This window comes from Ursus arctos, unplaced genomic scaffold (genome assembly GCF_023065955.2).
Source record: "Ursus arctos isolate Adak ecotype North America unplaced genomic scaffold, UrsArc2.0 scaffold_16, whole genome shotgun sequence".
Lineage (NCBI taxonomy): Eukaryota > Metazoa > Chordata > Mammalia > Carnivora > Ursidae > Ursus > Ursus arctos.
The window spans coordinates 935,496-957,876 of record NW_026622830.1 but is presented as its reverse complement, the minus strand read 5'-3'; the positions used below and the strand labels follow the sequence as shown (position 1 = coordinate 957,876).

The following is a 22,381-nucleotide window of genomic DNA, read 5'->3' as shown; positions in this document are numbered from 1 at the left end:
GTGGGGAGGAGCAGAAGGAGAAGCAGACTCCCCGCTAAGCAAGGAGCCCGATGCGGGGCTTGATCTCTGGACCCTGAGATCATGACCTGAGCCGAAGGCAGACGCTTCACCAGCTGAGCCACCCAGGCGCCCCAAGCATTCAACTTCCTGATGTGCATGCTGACTTAAGAGAGCCTGCTGGTGTCTGCAGCTGACGAGCGGAGGAAGGAGGCTGATGCTGGCATCCGGGCGGTGGACGCACAACGCTCACAGAACTCCTGCAACTTTGCTTAGGTCTGAAAAGGCTCGCAGTATTTTGGGGGAACTACAAACTCTGATAACTGGATTTTTAAGAAGGTCCCCAGCTGGCTCAGTCAGTAGAGCACACACTCTTCATCTCAGGGTCCTGAGTCCAACCCCACAATGGGCTGGAGAAAATTTAAAAAAGAAGTTTCTCTACTCTTTTCCACCAAGCACAGTGCAGGGAGAGCGAAGTTAGGGTACTGTGCGGTTTCAGGGGATTACTGGCTCCCTGCCGCAGACAAGAGAACCAGACGCAGCTAAGAACAACATCGACCCATCAAATGGGGGTGAAGAATGACAGGACAGCAGATTTGCTAAATAGGTATTGTTTATTAAGGCTTGTATTCTCCAGAGGAAAAGTTATCCGATGTTGTCCGTGACTCCGTACGGGCTGTAACGGTTCAGAGAGTGACACGTTCTCAATACAAGTCTAAATAATACAGCTTAAACTTTAACTCAGAGGGTCTTTTGGAGTAAATAGTTTTCAGAAGGTATTTGCTCTCTAAACAGTCAGATCCCCTACAATGGGCGCGTGCAGACCATGGGCCGGAGCGACAGGCGTGAGCACCATTTTCATGCTTAGGGTCAGACTCCAGGCGGCAGCAAGTCCTTCAAGGTCCCTCATTCCACAACACAGGACAGCAAATTCAGTTTCTCAAAGGTTTTTTGTTTGCTTTTTTTTAAAAAACCCATTGGACAGGAGAACGAAATCCGCCGCACACGGAAGGGAGTCGCGGCACTGGCTGTGCTAGGAGGTCTGCGTGTGAAGCTCAGCATCGTGGGCAGACGACTGGACTCAGAACGGCACCGCGACTCGCACGTGAAGAGCGGGGGTTAGGACGATCCGCTCGCAGCTGGGCAAGGCCGACCGCGGAGCCCAACCCTCCGCCAGCCGCCCCACGTCCGCCCCACCGGGTGGAGGAGCCGCGAGGGACGCGGCGGCTGCTGCGGGGCCTGACGCTCCGCGCCAACACGGCATGCTCACCGGATCTGAAAAACTCAAACCTATCTTTCTGTCTAGTAGAAAAATCAAACGGACAGACTAGCATCTTAGACAGATAATGGGTAATAAAATGGCAAACTGGCCGAACGAGGTGATCATTAACCTGTCAATTTCAGCATTTTGAAAAGTATTTTAACAGAATACAGTAAATGACAAAACAAGCCACGGTTTCTCGTGTTTGCTAGAAAGCAATAAAGGGTGAGAAAGACGTCCCCCCTAAAGATGTTAAATGACAGTGACTCAAAATAAGGACATAATTTCTGCCAAACAACAGAACCTTTGGGACGTATGAGGTTTTCTGTTCTGTCGTGAAGGGTGCTTGTGTTTCACATTAGGTCTGACTGATAAGCGGACAAAAGACACTCCTTTATTAGCGACCTCTGTAATACTATGATACATAGAAAAATACAAATGAACACAGATCCATCTGGGCAAGAATAAAAGACAAAGAGCGTAAAGATGCAACGAGCCGGGCCCTGCACAAGACAACAGCACCAAGCACACGTTCTCTTAAACGTTTTCAGTCAAATGTCAGAACACAGAAGAAACTGGTTTATCCTCATTGTTTGTTTCGGTTCTGCCGTTCCTGTAAAAAGAAAGAGGGTTTAGCAAACTGAGTGAACGTGCCACACACAGTCCCTTGGAAGTGAGGTCCCAGGCTGCCCAGTGGGCTGCGGCCCCGCCCTGCACCGGTGCACCCCGCCGGCACTGGCACAGGCCACAGCAGCACGGGGACAGGCCTCCGAGGGCCGGCCACCCACCCACAGCATCCCCTGCTCGAGGTGAGGCCCCCATGGCCAGGTTTGTTTCCAGCACACACAGAACCACCTCTCCCCACGCCTGCCTGTCTGGCTTCTCATCAACAGGGTCAGAAGCCATGTCGGTCCTTAAAACGCTGCAACTAAGCTCAGCCTGAGACGTGGAGACTGGGTCTAAGAAGCAGCGCACTGATGGTGTTCTGGCGGAATGTCAAATCTCTCTCGAGCTCACTGGAGGCCAAAGCCTCAAAGCCGTGACTGGCCTCAGTCTGCCTGTAGTCAGGTACCCGACGGACCAAGACTGCTCTTCCCAAACCCCACTCGCTAATGCAAGTTTAGGACCCTAGAATCTCAAAACACCAACCGGGACACGGGCAGAAATTTACCCGTAACCTCACACAACTTCCAGAACCTAGTGAGCTTCCGGAAAAGACCCAAGTGCCACAGGAGCTAAGCTAAACCACGTCCACGGACAGCCGCTGCCAGCCCAGAACCCAGCTCTCCAGCTGCACCACCAATGACCTCTGCTCTAGCCCTGTAAAGTCCGCAACTCAGTATTTTATTTTTTACTCTAAAAGAGTTAAAAACACAGGATTCCACTAACTGGAAATAACGACAAGTCCCCCTCTTTCCCACACCAACGGAGGAGGGACCAGCTCATTTTCACGTCTCATAAACTGAGTTGTAACAGCAGGTGTGGCTTCTAAAACGGCGAACAGCACTGTTACCTACATGCCCATCATGTGCCTTTCAGCTAAAATGGGGCGCAAACCCGTCTCCTGTCAAAGGACGTTCAATTAAAAAAAGCAAGTTTTAGTATCAGAAAAGCAGAACAAATCTTGGGATGGACTCTCTCAGACAAACCAGCTTTACAAAGTGTTACGCTGTCCTTATTTTTCCCGTTTCTGGGCCAATTCACGGGCATCTGAGCCCCGTTCCTCAGCACACAGAGTCACTCCAGCAGGCTATGCCAGCTCAGGCCTGGGACTTTCTCAGTCGTGGGGCAGGAAACGGAGCTGACCTCACCGCCCACCGTGAGGCTTGCACTCTGGGTTCCAGACGCTCGCTCCCTGTTATCAAATGTCTGCATTCCAGACCTACCCCACCCCCAGCTTCTCTTTACCACCTGGATGAAGAGTTCAAGATTAAGACATTGGGTTTTCGAGGGAAAAAGCAGCAACCAGGCTTTCCATCTGCTGAGGGCAGGATCTGCAGCCCCAGCAGCCCCGCTGGCCCACCCCAGTGCCGCAGAATGTCATTCCTAAGTGTTCTGGACAGAAGCTGTACACTATGGTCCCAATCACTATGTTCTCTAAAAATGGAAAAGTTACACAGTGACATCCACTTACACGTCCCGCTGGTGACCACACTTGGGAAGCCCAGGTGATGATGCCCATACCCTCCCACGACCGCGCTGCCCCTGCCCCAGGCCACTGGGGACCGGCAGTCACCAGGCCCCACCCAGTGAGCACAGCTTTCAGCCTCGGCCCTGGCCCTCAAGAGCCCGTGTCCGAGGAAGCCAGACTCACCTTGCGCACCACCTCCTCCTCCTCCTGGCGTTTCTCATAGTGAGAGAAGTCGTCAAAGATCGAGGTGGTGTGCTTGTAGGAAGCGATAATTTTCAGCACTTGCTTTGCTTTCTCCAAGGGCACCTCCTGGGTGTCGCGGGAGTTGGTGACCGGCTTGTTGTCATTATTCTCCAGTCTGATGTGCCGGAGCTGGTTATTGGGCACGTCCTTGACAAAAATCCACTTCACGTCAAACTTGCCCTTCCACTTGTCCTGAGACCAGACCCCGGCGCTCGTGCCGTAGTCCACGGGTGACGTCATCTCCGCCACCCCGCAGAAGTGCCCACTCCCGTTGACGCTGAAGAGCAGGTACACAGGCCCCTTGCTGCCGGCGGCGCGGAACGCCCCGTCCAGACGCTTGTTGCCGTGCTCCGTGCTGCACCAGATGGAGTACTTGATGGAGCGGTGGATGTCATCCTCAGAGTAGCTTTTTATGATGAACACGCGTCCGCTTTTAAGATTCCAATCAAACTCTTTAGGGTTATAGCTGTGGGCAGCTTTCAGTTTTTCAAGCACGGGGTGGGACTCCGTGGTGGGGGCAGAATTAGGCTGGGTATTCCCAGGAGAGTTAACATCACCGCCTGTCCCTCCGCTCTGCCCAAATGCTGCATTTCTGTTGCGAGGGGCGACCCAGCGGGTTTGGGGTGGCTGCTGAGGGTTCGGATACTGTGGTTGGGCCAGAGGGGGAGGCTGAGCGGGAAGAGGCTGCACAACCGGCTGGGGCTGTGGGGCAGCCTGGGGGGCCGGTGCCTGCTGCGGAGCCGGCGCCTTGGGCACGGGCCCCTTGTTGTCCCAAGTGCCAATGTCCATGTTATGCTTTATCGGTGGAGGGGGCAGGGTGGCCCCGATTACAGGTCCGCTTTTTGCTTTCATTTTCGGCTGTGGTTTTGCCGGCTTGCTGGCAATGGCAGCCCACGAGGTCGGCTTTGAAACCGGCAGATTTACGTTTGTCCCACCGTTGCCAGAAAGGACACCAGTCATCGCCACACTGCTAACGACCGACCCCACAGTCTTGACGGCAGAGGTGGTGACGTCCCCGATCTTCAGGCCCACCATGCCCTGCTCCAGGCTGTTCATTCCAGGGGCCTTGTTCAGGGTGTCGCTGTGAAAGCCCGTCTGCCCGTCCACAATCGTGCCACCCAGAGAGCTTGGCGGGTAAGTGTAGCTGCTCCCATATGCGGAGCTCTGAGCCTGCTGCCCCTGAGACCCACTTGTCCCCCAGGCTGAGAAGGCAGGGTTTTCGGGGAAAAAATTAAACCTGTGCTGATAGATGTTGTTCCCCAGGCCCCCAGGCTGCCCAAAAACAGCATCGTGCATAAAATGATGGTCTCCGTTACTGAGCTGTCCATAGGTGGTGAGGTACGGGATCGGAGGGTCCCCTCCAGTAGACCAGGGTGCCTCATTGAGGGAGTAAGGAAATCCGATGGACGGTGGGTAATAGCTGGACAGGTAAGGATCCGCCATGGAGGGGTAACTGTTACTCTGGGGAAACAAGCACGGGACGAGTTAGACCGCTTTCAAGACACAACCCGGAGGGGACTTCCTGCATAGGTACAGGCTGACTGCAGGGCACCATCACTACCAACGGGAAGGCTAAGAGCACCGACTGAGAACAAAGCCAGGACTGACAGAAGCCCGGTGGCCACCTGCAACATCCTGGATCCGGGTGACGTGACTGGGCTCAGCCACTCTAACACTGGCTGTCTGCACGCTACTCAGCAGCCCCTCTCCTGCCTCGAGGAGCAGACTGTTTAACCCTAAAGGAACCTGGAGTGAGGAATAAACCCGTCGGACTGGCCACGATGCTGACCCACATCCTGACAGCACGGGCAGCACAGCGGAAGGTGGGAAGCTTCAGAAAGGCAATGAGAGGTTTCAAGCCTCAGGACAAGCTGGGCCACTCAGGGAGATTCACCCCACAACCTGGTCTCAAGCTCTCAGACTGCTCAACATGCCTGGGTGTCCCACCCCACCTGCAACACCCTTTCCCACACGCCTCTCCTGATAGCCCAGCCCCTCTTTTGGATCCAAAGGGGTCTCGCCCTCTCACATCCCCACCCTGTCCTGGGCGTTGCCTTGGGCTCTCACAGTGGCTCCGGCAGCACGGAGGCCCCGGCTGGCTCCTTCACCAAAACTCCATGTCCTGCCTGCTCTCTGAACCGGAGAGGCCCTCGCATCGGGCTCCAACCAAACCTGGGGTCCCTGACTGAGGAAACACCTGTGTGGCAGCCGGCCCAGGGTGCAGATTTATACCTGGGCTCCGCAGTTCTGACAAGGCGTCCCCTTGAGGGGAGACTCATTGGGGCCCTGGCCAGAACTGGGCCCCTCAGGCCATACCACTGTGGGTGACTTAAATGGTTTCCTGGGGGGCATGAGTGCTGGGGGGCGCTGAGGGGTGTGCGGCAGGGTGGAGGTTTCCCGCCCAGGACAGCTGATCTAAGAGTGGAAAGGCTGTAAAGGAAAATGAGAGTGGGGGGCAGCAGAAAGCTTTCCAGTCTGACACCATCTTCTGACTGGTCCCCATCCTCTCCCCTACCTTCCACCCAAATGACCAGAAAGTTCTACATGGAGAGCACTGGCTAGAGACCTCCTCCTTCAACCCCACACCTATCTTCAGGTGAGAAGACCTGCTGCCCTGGCTGGCACTGGGTGTCCGCTGCCACCTCCAGTCCCAGAGACCCGCCAAGGTGGGAGCTGGGCTGAGCAGCCAGAGAGGGCTGGAGGACCAGACAAGCAAGCACCTCTGCTTCCCTGCGGTGGGATGTGGAGTAACTCTGCAGACCCCCCAGAGGACCCTAGGGAGAACAGGCTGGTCCCCCAGCAGTCCCAGTGCAACACGTGCCTGTGGTGACCGGGCCCCTGGCTGCCAGTCTCCACGGCCACCTCCTGCCTCCCTGTCCCATCTGGGATTCTTGGTGCTTCAGGCATCACAGTTCCTTCCTGCTGGCTGCTCCCCTTGACGGCAGACTATTCCAAAATCAGTTTTTAAAATGCAGCAACTATTTCCCTGTAACAAAAATCCTTGAGATGTTGGGGCGCTTGGGTGGAGCAGTCATTGGGCGTCTGCCTTCGGCGCAGGGTGTGATCCTGGCGTTCTGGGATTGAGCCCCACATCAGGCTCCTCCGCTAGGAGCCTGCTTCTTCCTCTCCCACTCCCCCTGCTTGTGTTCCCTCTCTCGCTGGCTTTCTCTGTCAAATAAATAAAATCTTAAAAAAAAAAAAAATCCTTGAGATGCTTGGGAAGTTTAAAAAAAAAAAAGACAACGAATGGCCACCATCAATGTCCTACAAGCCTCAGAGAGCTGGTGCTACCCTCCTCTGAAAGGATTTCAAAGCCCCTTTCCTATAACGTCTCCCTCAGTTTGCCCGCACCCAACCTGGGCCCTCAAGCCTCTCGAGGGGGCCGGTCAAGAGGGACAGCGAATCACCAGGTCTGGGCAGAGGACATGCTCTGTGTAACAAGGGGCAGCCCCAAGGGCAGAAGCCTCAGGCGCCGGACCTCAGCAGCCAAAGATGGTTCAACAAGACCCCAGGTGCTCTCTGCACAGGACTCCCACGGGCACCTCACTTGTAACTCACACTTAAGCCTTAACTGTAACAGGACATAATTTGAGACCCGAGACGACATATGTTACCGTAACCACTTAAAGTCCTACCGGTGAGTGGACAACCCTAGCATTCCAATCCCACTGACCCCGCTGTGCAGAGGGGTGGTTCTCAGCGGCTTCCAAACAGGACTGTCCAGGGGGAAGACGTAGGCAGGGGGGTGTCTGGGAGAGAAGGGTCAGCCCTGGTGGCGGCCCTGAGCGGACTTAACCCTCTCCTCCTGGGCTCTGTCAACACAGGCAGGTCACGATGCAGCGAGTGTCCATGGTGCTGCAGCTTACTGAAAAGTCATGGAACGACTAGGACTACAGATCTTTCTTGTGTACTACGTTCTTAAAGCAAAGGGAATGAAGACTCCTCACTTACAGTTCCCAGATGAAGGAGCGGTCCTGCATCAAGAGTGTCCTGACGAGTGGCTGCAGGCCCACCAGCGGCTGTCCCACCATGCACCATGGTGCACCCTGCACTAGCACCCATGCGGTCCTTCTCCGCACAGGCCCTGGCACTCCCCGAGCAGCCCACCACCAACACCCGGGAGGTGGGCTCCAGGCCAGCGCTGCCTGCCTCCTCCTGACACTGCCCATCCTCACCTGGGCTTGAGGGGTGTCCAGCAGGCTGTGTGTAAGCCTACTTCCCGCCTATACCCCTACGTTACTGTCAGCCGTTTCCTGCTACATCGGTCATCTTTCTTTCAAAGCTCTGAAAGCCAAGCAACAAATCAGTCTGTAAAACTCTGTGAAGCCAATCATTCGCCCAGTGAGAAGACCTGGGTGCGTTCACCCCCTCCCTTGCTCTCTGGACCTACATACATCCCCTCCCAGCCATGCTGAGAGGGAAGCAGCCCCAGGCAGTCCGCCAGTCCGTCCGCAGCACGTAGGGGACGACGGCTCCGGCCTCAACTTCCAGCAAAACTGACATTCTACTTGCTTGTGAAGGTGATCTGGAACGAGACCCCCACTGATGGGGCCTCACCCCGGACACGGCCAGATGCAGCCCGAACGCCTGCTCCCGACAGACGTGCTGCCACCTCAGCGCTGCTCAGCCTGGCTCACTGACACCAAACAATCAGGCTACTCAGCCCGCTATGCACCCAGGGCTGCCAAGGAGCAGTCCAGCTACCGAGGATGCAGGCGTGCACTCTGAGCACAGCAAACACACGCCAGGCTCTCCCTCAGCACGTCGGAACGCAACCAATCTCCGTAAGGACAGCGCAGATAAAACCACCACCCCGACCGATGCTCTCACACATGAGACTGCTCATCATAGCCTTCGACAGAATACAGGACCTCGAAAAAGGGAGGCTGGCATGCCTTCGGGGTGAGGTTAGGTGACAGAAGAAAGGAGAGACGCTGCCGGGTGCTCGACTCTTCAGGTGCCTCCGTGAGGCCACGTCCAAAATGATTTCACAGATTTCAAAGTCAGTGACTGCTATCCCTACATCATTTTCATTAAAAAACCATAAAAAAACAAAATAATCTATTCTAAAATTCGAACTTTTTCATACTTGATAAAATTTAGCCACACAAGAAAGAAAAGAAACTCACTCTGAATGGCCAAAACTGAAGCTTAAGTAAATTATGTAAACAGGGAAAGGATCAAAGAAACGCAGAGACGAGGCATGCAGCTCTGAGACCCAGCAGGTACACGCGGCGGGAGCCCTGGGGATGCAGGTCAGGCTGTGTGTGTCCCTGCATAAGAGGACTGCTGCTGCAGGCCCCCGCCTGGTGGGGCTGTGTGCAGGGGACACAGTTCCTGACACAGAGGACATCTGCCTCTGCCTCCAGCTTGAGACACGTGGTTCTGAGAAAGGAGACAACAAGAAGTACGCTAAGATCTCACTGGGCCCTGCCAGCCGCACTACGTGATGGCCTGTCCCCACTGAGTGACTGGCATCACTGTAAGCCACAGCCAACAGGACCACGTTCATTGACGGCCCCTCCCATCACCCAAGCCCACCACGACTGCCCGGCACAGAGCGAGCCATCAGCAACGGGGCTTGCGGGCTCTTCACGTGAAGAGGACCATCGACAGGGCGTGGGTGTAGCCTGGCTTTGTGCTGCTGGGTGAAACCCCCCAAACCCACCAGAAACCCAGGGCGACAGCTGAGTGCAATTCTCAAAACAAGTTTGTCTTTTTATAAACCGAACACCTTTCCAGGCCAGACAGAAGCTCCCTGCAAAGCGTAAGGAGGTACAAATTTCAACTTAACCACAAGGGGACTTCTGAGAGCTGGTGTACCAGGTCCATGAAGAGACGCGGAGAGCCCAGGACACCCTGACCCTAAAGCACTCAGGTGGTGCTGCTCCAAGTGCAGAACAGACATCCCCACACAAGGGTGGCGGCCGGCATGGCTTTCCAGAAGAATGCTTCAGGACAAGGTGAAACAAACTACAAGTAACCAACACTAAGACTCAGAAGAGGAGAGTTTACACAACGTTCCTATAAAATGAACATGTCCTATTACACTGAGAGCACAACTGAATTATTGAGGAAAAACTAGGAAAGCTTACTCCTGTTCCTTTCTGTCCCTGTCGCATATGACCACGCAAACTGAGTACATTCTGAGTATAGTCCCAGGTGCCCTTGCTTAACTCCCGTAGTGCCCACACGGCCTGGCGCCTCGCCCAGAATCCCACCCAGAGCCCCCCACCCACAATCCCCACACGGAACCCCTCTGCTCCCCAGCGCTCTCTCCCCCCCACCTCTAAAGCTGACTAACACGGATTCCGTATTCCACGTCACACAAGCGGATCATCAGGACGGTCCTGGGGGCAACTAGCAAGGAAAAAAAGCACAGCAGAAGCAAAGTCCTGAGACCATTCTGCAGGAAAACTCACCCAGCCGGAGGACAACACTTCCGCTACAGCGCATTCCAAATTAAATTAACTTGAAAGGTCCGCTATGAAAGACTTTCGTAATCATCCCAGGTATTAACACTTCAAACACAAAAACAGAAAGAGCTTCCAACTTGCTACCACAAACTTCTGGGTTAAACCAACCACAAAGTACCAGGGGCTGCCGGCTCACTGTGGTGGCCGCACACAGGACGACGAGTCACTAGTGAAGCCGAACCTTCACACGCGCGCAGCACGTCGACGACACCTCGCTGAAGACCAGCACACCACGGAGACTGCAAGGGTGCGCTCCCAGCCACACAAGCCACTTCTCTCCCTCAGCCAGCAGCACTCGCACCCTCAATCCAAGACCCGGACGACCGGCACACAGGAGCTTTCCTCAACCGGGGTCTTCACCAGCAGAGTCCAAAACTGGGGGTGTCACCAATTCCAGCGGCTCGCCCGCAAGCAGGCCACACGGCATGGTGCCCACACCCACACACCCACCCGTGAAGAAAGGAGTAACAAATGCAAGCACAAAAGGGGCCCTTGCCATGTGTGGGAAGAGACACATCGCCCCGCCCCCCACCCCTTCAGTGGGGAACCAAGCTCCACCACCTGGGCACACCAGGCCTCTCCACTCCCGTTCCTTCATCCCCAGAACAAGAGGACCAGAAGCATCAGGAACTAAGAGCTCCCCTGTGTTACCTGCTTCCTACACTCCAACAGTGGGGTGTTTCTGGAAAATCTATTCTCAGTCAAGAACACGGATTTGCTATTAAGCAATGTGATTATTAACCATCTTGCTGAAAACCACACACACCCTAACAGCCAGGACGAACAGCAGCTGTTGTAAGGCGTCCACCTACAGTGGCCTTCGCAGCCAGCTTCCCCAGGGTCAAATGGCTGGAATGACCCTCCTGACGGAAAATCATCTGCTCCACTTCCAACGAAGTCCTCCGGAATAACATGAAAGCTCCCGCCTTATAAAAACATTTCAAGTGTATTTGAAAGAATCCCCCCACCACCTTTCTCTGATTAAAACTTAGAACACACTACTGCTATGATATTCAAACCACGTAAGGAAAAAATAAGATACCAAAATAAAATAAGTCCATTTAACTTCTTGCTATTATCTCTGGCAATGCATCACTGAGGCGAGGGCAGCTCTACTCTGCAGCACCTGGTCCTGCCCAAGGAGGGGCAGATTCTTGGGGGAGGGGGGCTCTATAAAGGGTCTCCCGGGTGCCTTTGCTGCTGACCCGCTCAACGCAATAAGAAGGACAAAGAACGGAAAAAGTTCTAAGAAGTTCTAAGACACTTTAGATAACGGCAGACTAAGATAAAAAAAGGCAAAATCACTTTATTCTGCTGCAAGAAGAGGCAAAGTTTGGTTTTATTCTAAAACAAACCGACAAAGTACATGTAAAAAGTGGTAGACATCATGCTTAAACCTAGACTCCAACTAGCCCAGTGATTTTAACCAGGGCAAGCTGGCCCCCAGAAGACACTGCCGAGACATTTTTGGTTGTCATGCTGGTGTGTGTGTAGGGCAGTCAGTTACTAATGGCACCTTGTGGATGAAAGCCAGGAAGGCTGCTAAACATCCTGCAGCAACAAACACCCCCCAAGGCATGTTTCAGTCCAAAACATCTGTAGGGCCAAGTATCTAAGAAATGGGCAGCTGTGACCTACCCGGGTCTACACGGCTACCAGCTGGAGCTTCACGTGGCCCACCTACTGTTATGCTGCCAACGATTCTACGAGCAGTTACCACAACCAGTGCTATTGAAAAGGAACCTGAGGCAAGAGAAGACAAGCCACTTAAGGAGGTGTCACGGAGTCAGAGGTGGAGTGAAGATTCAAACCCAAGGCCAAAGTCTGGCTCCAAAGCTTGGTTCTTAGATGCTCTCCTACACCACAACTCCAACTGCCCAGAGCTAAAATAACTCACCAGGAAGTTTCAGAGAACGACGCACACCTCCACTCTGTCAAAAGCAGCGCATCACTGAGCCATCAACGCTGAGGCCAACAGACGTCCACTTGCATACAGCCTCCGTTGGACATTGTTTCCCAGAGAGCACACCAGCCCCACCGCACTCATGCCCCATGTTTAACTCAAGGCTACTCGTCCAAGCAAGTCGTCAGCACGCTCCCTATTTCTAGTACTTCATGTTGTGCTTCTTGGTTGTTAGGGTAATAAAGTCAGAAACGTAACACTACAGGCGCAGTACAAAACTCAATCAAAACTAACACAGAAATATAGGTTATGAAAAAAGAAATATAGGTTATAAACAAAACAAAACAAAAACTCACCTGATTTGACTGTCCAGAAAGGTAGGGCTCAAAGTCATTGTCATGGACCGTATCCTTCTGATGCAAAGAACCATTTTGTACTAAAACAAGAAGTTGAAAAACATTATCTTTGAATTTTAAAAAATTACTTTTAAGCATAGAAATCAAAAGTAGTAAAGTCTATGTCCATCAATTCCTAAAAGTTGCTTTTATTTAAAAAGGAACATGATCAGTATGCTGCGGATTATTTACATAACTAATTACAATGATGATGCAGAACTTCCAATAGTTTTCATTGTTTTTGAAAAAGATTTAATCATAATTTGGTAGAAGTTGACAAGATACAGGTGCAGACAAAATAACGCAAGGAACTTGTAACTGGGTTCTGGTAAAGACGGTCTGGTCTGGGAAGACTATGTAGGCCAAAGAGAGGCTGGTGCTTCCAAAGGCCCCACTGTGCGTGCAGGCCAGAGACCCAGGGAGCATCCAGCGCAGCTGGGAGAGGCTGTAACTGTATGACGTGTCTGAGCTCATTGTTGTCCAGCTCTCCACGTACTTTCCACTGCTACAATGCTCAGCCAAAAAAGGAAAGGAAAGGTAAATAAAGTGTTGGGCTTTTTCCAATCTTAAAACATGATGAACCATATTTGGTTACACCCGAGTAACACACACTGGTTAAAAACCGTCTTCCGAGTAAACATTAAGTGTCACTTACGGGTTCTCACCAGAGTGAGTTTTGGGGGTTTATCCGAAGCCCCAACATCACAAGAGAGGACCAGAGACTCAGAAAGCAAGGGCTGTTAACTGCTGGGGTCTGGAGCTAGCTGGCAGGGCCAAGGGCTGATCGGGGTCCCCCAGAGCCTCCCCGCGGGCCTGCAGACAGTCAGCAGGCCCCTCAGCCTCCTTCCCTCCCCCCATTCCAATCCGCCCTCCTGCAGCGGGGACAGGGGATCACTCTAACCACCCATTTATTTACTTCTTGAAAAGCCCGTTTTCAGACTGTCAAACCTCCCCAAATACTACAACCTAAAATTTTTTCTCCCGGAAGCACACGGGAGAAAAGTTTCCGGTTCCAGATGCCCTTCCTAGACCTTTCCTTCCCCGGCACGGTTCGCTGTCTCTCGGGGGGCTCCTGCCCCTCCTCCGCCACTCCAGGACCTGCAGAGCCCGTGCCAACCTGGCTTACCTTTATTATCTTGTCCTTTTGTTCTCTGTGTCGCCGCAGGCCGGGACGTGCGCGCAGACGGAACCCGGGGGAGAGGGAAACACAAAGTTATTCACGAGCACCCGTCCCAGGCGTGCGGCGCGCTCCGGCAAGAACGGGCCCCGCGCTCACGGGCGCCCCCGACCCCCCGCACCCCCGGCCTCCCGGCCCCGCTACCTGGGGGTCCACGCTGGTGGCCGACATGCTTCATGAACAGCCCGGCGCGGCGCGGGGCCGGGGCGCCCGCCGGCTCGGGCCTCCCCGCGAGGCCGGGCCTGTTACCCGCGCTCTCGCGGCCCCGGGCCCGCCGCCTCCTCCCCGGGCGCCGGCCGGGCGGCGGCGGCGGCGACTACTGGGCGCGCGGGCCGCTCGCGGGGCGCGGCGCAGGGCAACAAGACTGGACGGGACGCACTGACGAGGCACCGACTCCAATGGCGGCGGCGGCGACGGCGGGGACCAGGCTGCGCGACGTCAGCGCGCGCAGGGCAGGCCGGGAGCGCCGACCGGCCGCCACGCGCCGCGCCTGCGCGCCATCGCGCGGCGGGACGGATCTCGCGCCCGGGTCCTGGTATCGCGCGGCGGGGGCGGGGCGAGTCCGGGAAGTCACGTGGGTGCCCTCTCCAGCCCGGCCGCGGGGGGCAGAGCGGGAAGCGGCGGGTGGTTAGCGGCCGGCCTCTTCGGGGGTGCACTTGCCCGGCCTAGCGCCTGCAGCCTCAGCCCCTGGCGCCTTGTGCGTATCCCTGAGGTCTGAAGAAGCTGAGCCGGCGAGTACGACCCCCACCTAAAGACCCCAAACTACCCAGCAGCTCAGCCGGGACGGACGCCCCGTGGACGTCCCTCAGAGGGGCCCCCTGAGTGGAGCTCTGCGGCTGTTGGGACTGCACCCCCGGGCTTCCTAAGTTTTGTCTGTGCGCTCGCCTTCTGCGGCAGCTGTTCCTGGGGAGCCCTGTGCTCGGGCCTCCTTGAGGGTCCTGCTTTTCCAGCGCTCTCTTGGGTCTCTAGGGGGCTCCCCAGTTTATCACGGGTTTGCATGGTAGAGTCTTGACTCCGACTTCACCGCAGGGAGGAAAAGATAGCTGAGGCCCACACTGTGCCCTCGTCCAGGAGGGGCAAGGGGCCTTTTGGTCTCTGTTTAGGGATGGACAGACCCTCTGGGCTCCGACTTCCTGAAAGGAGTCCAGTTCTAGTCCTCACTCACCCCCACCCCTCCCCTCTCTAGGGCCCCCAGCCTGGACCGGCTCCCAGCTTCAGAGCCCCCGTGGCCCCTTCCCACCCTGGCTTCCAGATGGGTCTCTTCTTCCTTTCCAGCTCTCTCTCCTGCACACTGCTGTAACCTTCACAAGCCCCAGGTCTGGGTGCTTGTCCTGCTGAAGGAGAGAGGCCTAGAATGCTGGCTCAGGGTGGGAGCCAGGCAGGCGGGCCTCAGAGGATGGCTCCCCAAAGCAGGGCCAAGGGAGATGCCAGGAGGCAGGTTCTGCCCTGAGCAGGGTGGACGGGGACTGCTAGGATCATAGTGGGATCCCAAGACAGGCTCCGAGGCTGCACCGGCGCTGGACAGCCAGGATCAGGGGTACCAGACAACACCTCTGACGGCTGCAGGACGAGGTATAGATGGCACTGGCAAGTGGGTGGGCCATGGGGGAGTCCACTGCTCCACATTGCTCATCACTGGGTCTCCTTGGGGCCCTGCCTGACCTAAGGATGGGAAACGCAGGCTGGGCACAAGGCCCAGAGGAAGATGTGATGCCCCGCAGATGAATCCAGGTCCAGCAGGACTTGGTACACTTGCGCCACGGGCAGTTCACGCGAAGGTGAAACCTCGTCTTTGTACTCGAAGGTACAAGGTGGGAGACACGCACAGTCCCACTGCCAGCCCTCCACCCTGACTGCACATGTACGCGTGGGTCTGTCTGTCTGTCCCCTGCACACAGCTCTGCATCTCACTGAAGCTGTCAGTGACCACCAGCTGCTCCCCTCGTCCCTCCCTAGGTCATTCTGGGCTGTTCAGGCTCCGGTTGCGGTGAGCATCCCAGCCCAGGTGGATTTCCTGTGTCGGATGTGGCAGATGGCTCCCAAAAGAGGCTGTTTGGATTCATCCAAGCTGGGGGGTGAGGCCTAACGGCTGGCGGCCCTGGGTGCAGGTGACCACCTGGCTGGAGCAAACTCTCCCCTGGGTGTTGGACATAACTCGCTCAACAACTGGCCTAGGGAGGCTGCGAACAAGGACACCTGTCTACCCAGTGAGTCATGAAAGCACCCATGGCAGCACCCAGTCGCCCCCTGGTCACCGCCTTGGCTAAACTCCGAGCTCATTCCTAACCTGGAATCCCCTTCCTCTATGGAGCTTTCTGTGGAGCTCCTCATCCCCAAAAACCCGGCTCATGTTCTCCAGATGCGTGCTCCCCCCATCCCCGGAAGTCATCTTGACATGCCTCCTGTGATTCACAGCAGTTTACAGATCCGAAACCTCCTTTTTTTAAATATTTCATTGGGTCATTCATTCCATAAATGTTAACTGAACACCTGCTTACGTGGGGTGCTGAGGGTATGCAGCAGTCTCTGCCCTGAAAAGTGGCTCAGCTTATTCACTGAGCACCTGCTGTGTACCAGGCATCGGGACAGAGAATGAGCCAGCTGCTGCCCGCTGACCCAGAAGGGAGACAGATGGAGGTAAACAGGTGACCTTGGATTAGAGCAGAGACAGCCAGCAGGGGCGCTGGTCTGGCCTCAGGAAGGCCTCTGGGGCCCTGTCCAGAGCGGATGCTCAGGGGGGCAGCAGCTTGCCGGCTAGGACTTGGAGCCAGGACGCAAACGCCCCTGCATGCCCCCTGGAAGGGCAGCTCCCCGTGGCCAAACCTGGCCGGTATCCACTGCGGCGTGCAGTGTGGGCAGACAGCCCGGCAGGTGAGGGTGCACGAAAACCGGTAGAGAGCAAACCAGTGAGGTGCCAGCAGCTCTGGGGGCCTGGAGCAGCTGAGCCTCCCAGAAGTTAGAGAGCTCGCCAGGGCCACACAGCTAACCCATGGCCAGCCGGAGGACTTGAACCAGCTCTGGCACCCAGCAGCCTGTCCAGTCCTCAGCGGGCACCCTCGGCTCCACCCCCTCTGCATGACTTCCCCAAAGGGTCCAGCCGCACCGAGCCCCATGCCAGTCTCTGCCGGTCAGCTCCTTCCCTACTTTTCCAGGAGCTGAGCTTTTAGAATCTTAACTCCACTTTGCCAACGGTCTCTTCTGCGTCCTCGATCCCCAAAGCCAGTGCCAGTGGTCACCCAGATGTCTCACAGGTGTGGGGGCAGGATACAGGTTCACCCTACTAGTGGTCGATGGGACAGTGGCAGCTGGGGTGCTCCACACTGTTGTCACAACTGGGGTGGCATTGACCTTGGTGACGAGATGATGCGGGCTGTGGCAGAGCCCCCGGCGCTGCTCGGTCGGGGAGAGGCCCACTCACCTGGCAGCCAGGGGCAGCTGTCAGTGCAGGAGGGCTCAGCACAGATGGCTTTGTGCAAGGGAAACACCTGGGCTCGCTCAGAGGGCAGGAAGAGGTATTCCCTTCCCTCTGCCATCTCCCTCCGGGCCTGTCATGGTACTTACTATCTGCTGCTTACGGTCACACTCCCTGGGGCAGGGGGTGCTCAGAGGGGGAACACAGGCCTCATAGGCTACCCAAGCCCATGCTTGCGACTCGGTGCCCTTCCATGTCCACACCCAGACTACTGGGGTGGTAGCGGTCACCTGGCAGAGGACAGTGGAGTGGCAGCTGAGAATCCGTCCTACGGGAAGGGGAACAGGGAGACCCCCCAGACCCCCAACACACGCCACATCATTCCATGGGATGTCACTTTACAAAACACAAGTTCAAAGACCAAAGCATCAAGAACGTCAAGATGGTGACCGCAGAGCTTGAGATGCCAAGCGCCGGCCAGCTCGGTGCGGTGGAATGCCCTGAGGGCAGGCCTGGGTCACTGGGCCTCCGGGCACCATGAAGACTCTGCACCAGGGATTCACAAACAGGGGCGACCGCAGAAGCCAGCGGCCAGAAAACCAGGGGTAGGGGCTGGACAAGGTGCCTGGGGAGGGTGGGCAGGTGAGGCAGAAATGAAGAATAGGGCCTGCTCTGGATGGGGGTCTGGGATCTGGCCAAGCTGGGGCAGGGCACAGGGAGGCAGGTGTCTAGCCTCTGGAGGGGTTCTGGGGGTCAGGGAGGAGAATCGAGCTGGCTGCCATAGCCCTTGCCCACAAGGGGAGCAGTGGGGTCCTGGAGGGACTGTCCCAGTGATGCATGGGCCTGCTCCTTCCATGCCAGCATCATCCCCTTCCACGGACTGGCACATCCTGCTTTTCCTTCAGGGAGACTGCCCTTGGGCCCCGTGGTTTGGATGTGGGTGCCTCACTGGCCTCTAGGAGCCTCAGCCCAGGACAGTGCCTGAGTCTGGAGATGAGGAGCTTCCCCTGGTGCTGAACCGTGCATGCAAGAGCTGTCAGTGGCCACGCTGGCCTGGAAGTAATGCGATGCAGAGGGCAGGGCCCAGAGTGGGTGGCAAGCCAGAAGTGGTCCAGCTCTGTGCTTTTGGTCACGGGAACCAATACATTTCATTTCTGCTGAAGCTTTGAGTTTCTGTCACCCGCACCTGAGAGTCCTGACCACCTGAGAGTGACGATGCCTGGTGTGCAAACCCTGGGCTCAGACCTCAGACTCCCCGAGGAGGGCGACCATCACCAGCTGAGCACTGCTCTGCTAGCAGTTCCCGGCTGGCTCCGGGGTCCCCACGACCTGCCCCACACGGGTCCCGCACCTTCAAATGCCTCCAGTGCCCACGACAGCCAACCACAGGCTCATCCCCTGTGCCACGCTGTTCCCTCTGCCTGTGATGCTCTTCCCAGTCTCTGATAGGCACACTCAGCCCCTGCTTCACCTCCTCTCCCAAGCCTGCCCTGCACTCCTGGGTGGTCTGCCCCTCCCTTCTGTGGCTTCCCTGAACCTCACGCTCACTCTGGGGGACCTTGGGGCTCGGCCGAGTCATCACTGGTCTGTAGAGTCTATGCCTGACCTGAGTGTAACACGCCTGCCCCGAGCAATGCTGCCTTCTCCTCGTGAGTCTGAAAACCCAAAGTGAGGGGGGGAGAGAGAGAGAGAGAGAGGTTTTGCACCCCCATCATCCACTCAGCCCTTGAGCTCTGCCTGCGTAGGGTTGGGGAATTGGGGACCTGTGTACTGGTACAACCTGTCAGCTCTGCTTTCCCTGGAGCCCCCCCCCCACCAAAGGTGGGTTGAGCTCCCTGATCCAGCCCTCCCTGAAGCGGAACCCAATTCCCCGGGTCCCTAGGCTGGGATCTGGGCCCAGATATGGGATCTCTCAAGGTTCCAGATGATGCCCAGATGGCTGCAGACAGCAGAGCTGGACCGGGGACGTCTGGCCAGTGGACATCCCAGGCTTCGCAGGGCGGTGGGACAACAAGGCTGCGGCTCATTGCCCCTCCTTCCCCTTCAAGCCGTGCGCCATCCCTTCGGTCCATCCCCCATCCTCCTGGCTCAGCTTCAGGGGGCACCTGGGCTTGGGGAAGGGGCAGGAAGAAGCCAGGCTCCGCTGTACCTAGCTGTCTTCACGGAGAGGCCAGTCGTCCTGCTCAGGCCCGGGCCCACACATGCCAGGAAATAATCGGATTCAAAGAGCCTGAGGTGATTCAGGCTGGGCCCCCAAGGACGCCCTGGCGCTGCGGGTCCAGTAGGGTCCAGTGGGTCTCGCGGGTTCATCCTCAGCAGGCGGGGAGAAGCCCGTGAGCCCCACAGCCTGGTGCTCGCCTTCCCCATGCGCCACCTGCTGGCCTCTGGCAGCTCTGCCTGCGGCTCCCTCCAGTCCCCTGCCCCAGAGCCAACCTGCCCTGCGCAGGGGGCGGGGGGGTGGGGTGTCCGCAGGCTCCAAGGCCCCCAGCAGGGCTGCCATGGCAGTGACCCCTCAGGGACACCCCCCAATTTCAGTGACTTGCCCACTCCCTCCTTATGCTTCCTGCAGTGACCCCAAAAAGCACACTCTGGGGTCTGCTCTGGAGAACTCAAGACGCAGGGGTGAAGAAGGACGAGGAGTGACGCAGAAGCATCCTCGGTGAGAATGATGCAGGGTCGAATCCATCCCCCTCGCTCTCTTCCCTCCCCACCCCACCCCGGCACCTTCCTCCCGCAGGTCCGCGTGGCACCATGGCCAGGCACCCTCCTGGGCTCTGAGGACCACGTCCGCTGTGGTCTCGCCCTCCCATGCCGGTCGCCTCGGCCCGTCTATGGCTGGCCCGGCTCAGTGAGATCGTGCTGGCAGCCACGAGCCTGTGTGTGGTTTCTGCAAGTGGCAGCTGCAAGGACAGAGTCCCCCACCACCCTCAGCAAGGGGCCCAACTGTAGCACGGGGTAAAAGAGGGGTCTTAGATGGAGCGTGGACGCGGCGGTAGGGGTCCCAGCATCAGCGGCTCTGCTCCACCCTCCCACGCCTTTTCTTGCCCCCTCAGAAGCCCAAAGCCTCTGTGGGCCTCTTGTGTGCTTGCCTGGTGCTCTGCGGTTATCTGGAGTCCTTGCTCTGTGGTCACAGTAGGAGCTCCCATGGCAGCCAGGCTTCCGGACCCCCGAGTGGAGGTTCATGGAGCCCTTCTCTCAGCCAGGAGAGGGCATGTCCAGACAGCGGGCCTCCTGCCTCATCTCAGAGGAGTTTGTGGGGTGTCCCCAGGCCTGGGCAGCAGGCCAGGCCAAGCACGGGGGGGGGGGCTTATCTCCCCCTCCCCCTCCTTTCTGCGGACTGGCCTCCTTTGCCTGCCCTCAGAAGACTCACTCCAGGGGGATATGTCCAGTAGGTCCACACGCCCGCCCAGGCATCCTGGCCCCAATCCTGTCCAAGGAAAGCCAGGGCCTATGTGGACAGCATGTCACACAGCTTCCATGCTAGAACATTCTCAGGTGGGCACGTGGCTTGGGAGAGGTGGGGACTGGGGGTGGCGATGCTGAGCTGGCCCCTCTCCTACCCTAACAGGCCAGCCCCTCACACTCGTGGGGAGCAGGCCTCAATTCAGGGATATTCCCACCCAAACCCGGCTGGCTCTGAATCTCTCAGGCAGAGCGGGATCCTGTCTGGCTCCAAGAGCAAACTGCGTGGGTCCTGGGTCGTCTTGGTGACCTGGGGCTGTCTCGCCCCATCTCCCATCTGGCATCATCTCACCTGGGGAGAGTTCGCGGTAAAGCACGGCACCCCTGAGGTCGAAGAGGTGAGCCATCGGAGGCATCGACAGACATGGTTCGGGACTGAAAACCAACAAAGTCAACTGAGAAACGTGGGCAGGTGGCAGGTGAGCGCAGCACGTCGGGGCGTCAGCGGCAGGGCAGGAAGAGCGCTTACGTCTCCTGGGAGAGGCTGATGGGCCTTTGGCTGCTTACTTTGAAACAGTTACAGACCCACAGTGTCTTTCAAAGAGACGTGCAGGGGTCCAGTGCCCACCCCCACCCTGCCCCGTGGTGACACCTTGTGGAGCTTCAGGGCAAGGTCAGACCAGAGCCCAGGCTGCTGCCACCGAGGGGGTCAGACGGTGACTTTTATTTTCTTTGTATTTTCAGTATTCTCGACACTTCCAGAATAAGCACGTGATTGCTATTTTTACCTCCGTGTTTCCCTTTAATTATATAAGCAACTCACGGATAATTCTGCTTCAGGAATTTCAAACACGGGTGCAGATGAGCAAGGCAGTGGACACCAGGGCTCCTTCTCCTTTCTCAGGGGTCGGCCGTCCGGCCCCCTCCACCCCCCCACTCAGACGCACAGGGAGGTGGGTACCAAGTCTCCAGCCCATCCAGCCCCTGGGGCCAGTCTTCTGCTCCTGCGGGCCGTTCTACGCAGACCCACTCTGGGGAGGGGGGGTTGCAGAACATCTGCCCCTGGGTGTGGAGGGGAGGTGCCCCCCGGCTCAGGCAGCAAACCCCCTTTTCAGAGCCGCTTCCATCCTTCCACTTTGTAATTAGCAAAACTATGCATGTTTGGGATTTCTAGAATTGAGGGAGAGCCAGCCCCAAAGTGGTGGGGTCAGAGGGAATAGACCACAGAGGGGCCCCCAGGGGAAGACGCCCCTGCAGCCAGGGCCATCTGGGAGGGCCCCGAGCCTGTCCAGTCCCCAAGTCCAGAGCGTCCGCAGCAAACCTGGGGGCTGCAGGCTTTCCCCTGAGGGAAGAGCAGGCTGGAGACTTGGTACCCACCTCCCCATCTGTCTGAGGCTGGAGGTGGGGCAGGGGCAGGGGGCCGACCCCTGACGAAAGCTCCTGGAAGGACCCTGGGGCAGGCGCCCTCAGGGGTTTGCTGAAGCCCCCAAAGGTAAGGTAAGGATGCTTCTGCATCCTGGGCAGTGGAGCATGGGTGGGGCAAAGGCCGCACATCCTGAGACACGTGTTGAGAGGTCCCATCTGGGGTCCAGCCCCCACAGCCCCCAAGCTGTCCCCCATCCCTCTCTCCAGGCCACTCTGCCTTCGGGAGCCAGGAGGGGGCAGAGAAGAGGGTGCAGCTGCCCTGCTAACTGCTGCCTGGTTGTCCAGCCACACCCTTTACTAGGATTTCCTGCAGGGAACCCGGTGGCTCTGGGCCTCTGATAGAAGGTTTCAGGGACTGTCTGGGACCATGGCAGCATCAGGGCCATGTCGCTGGTGCAGCCAGGACAGTGACGGGTTTCCTCAGGGGGGTGGGTGGCAGCCCGCATCCCTGGCACGTGAGGCAGGGGTGCAGGCTGGAACACAGGAGCACAGGCTCCCGGTGGCTACATCTGCGGCCTGGTGCATGTAGCCCCACGTGGAAGGTGAGGGAGGGCCACTG

At 57.1% G+C, this 22,381-nt stretch overlaps 1 protein-coding gene across 1 annotated transcript; it reads right to left on the bottom strand.

Moving 5' to 3' along the window:
- Positions 1 to 592: 592 nt before the first annotated feature.
- YTHDF1 (YTH N6-methyladenosine RNA binding protein F1) lies at positions 593 to 13,975 on the bottom strand. The gene is made up of 5 exons (XM_026503889.3): positions 13,728 to 13,975; positions 13,533 to 13,557; positions 12,368 to 12,447; positions 3,573 to 5,093; positions 593 to 1,871 (listed from the first exon to the last, which is right to left on the bottom strand). Exons 1-5 carry the CDS (start codon positions 13,752 to 13,754, stop codon positions 1,845 to 1,847), a joined length of 1,680 nt encoding a protein of 559 aa, XP_026359674.1. The 5' UTR covers positions 13,755 to 13,975; the 3' UTR covers positions 593 to 1,844.
- Positions 13,976 to 22,381: the final 8,406 nt, after the last annotated feature.

Coding starts and splice junctions, on each gene's coding strand:
- YTHDF1 (XM_026503889.3), bottom strand. CDS start 13,754: ATGTCGGCCACCAGCGTGGACCCCCAG. Junction 13,558..13,727: donor CCACCAGCGTGGACCCCCAG/GTAGCGGGGCCG, acceptor GCGGCGACACAG/AGAACAAAAGGACAAGATAA. Junction 5,094..12,367: donor TTTCTGGACAGTCAAATCAG/GTGAGTTTTTGT, acceptor TTGTTTCCCCAG/AGTAACAGTTACCCCTCCAT.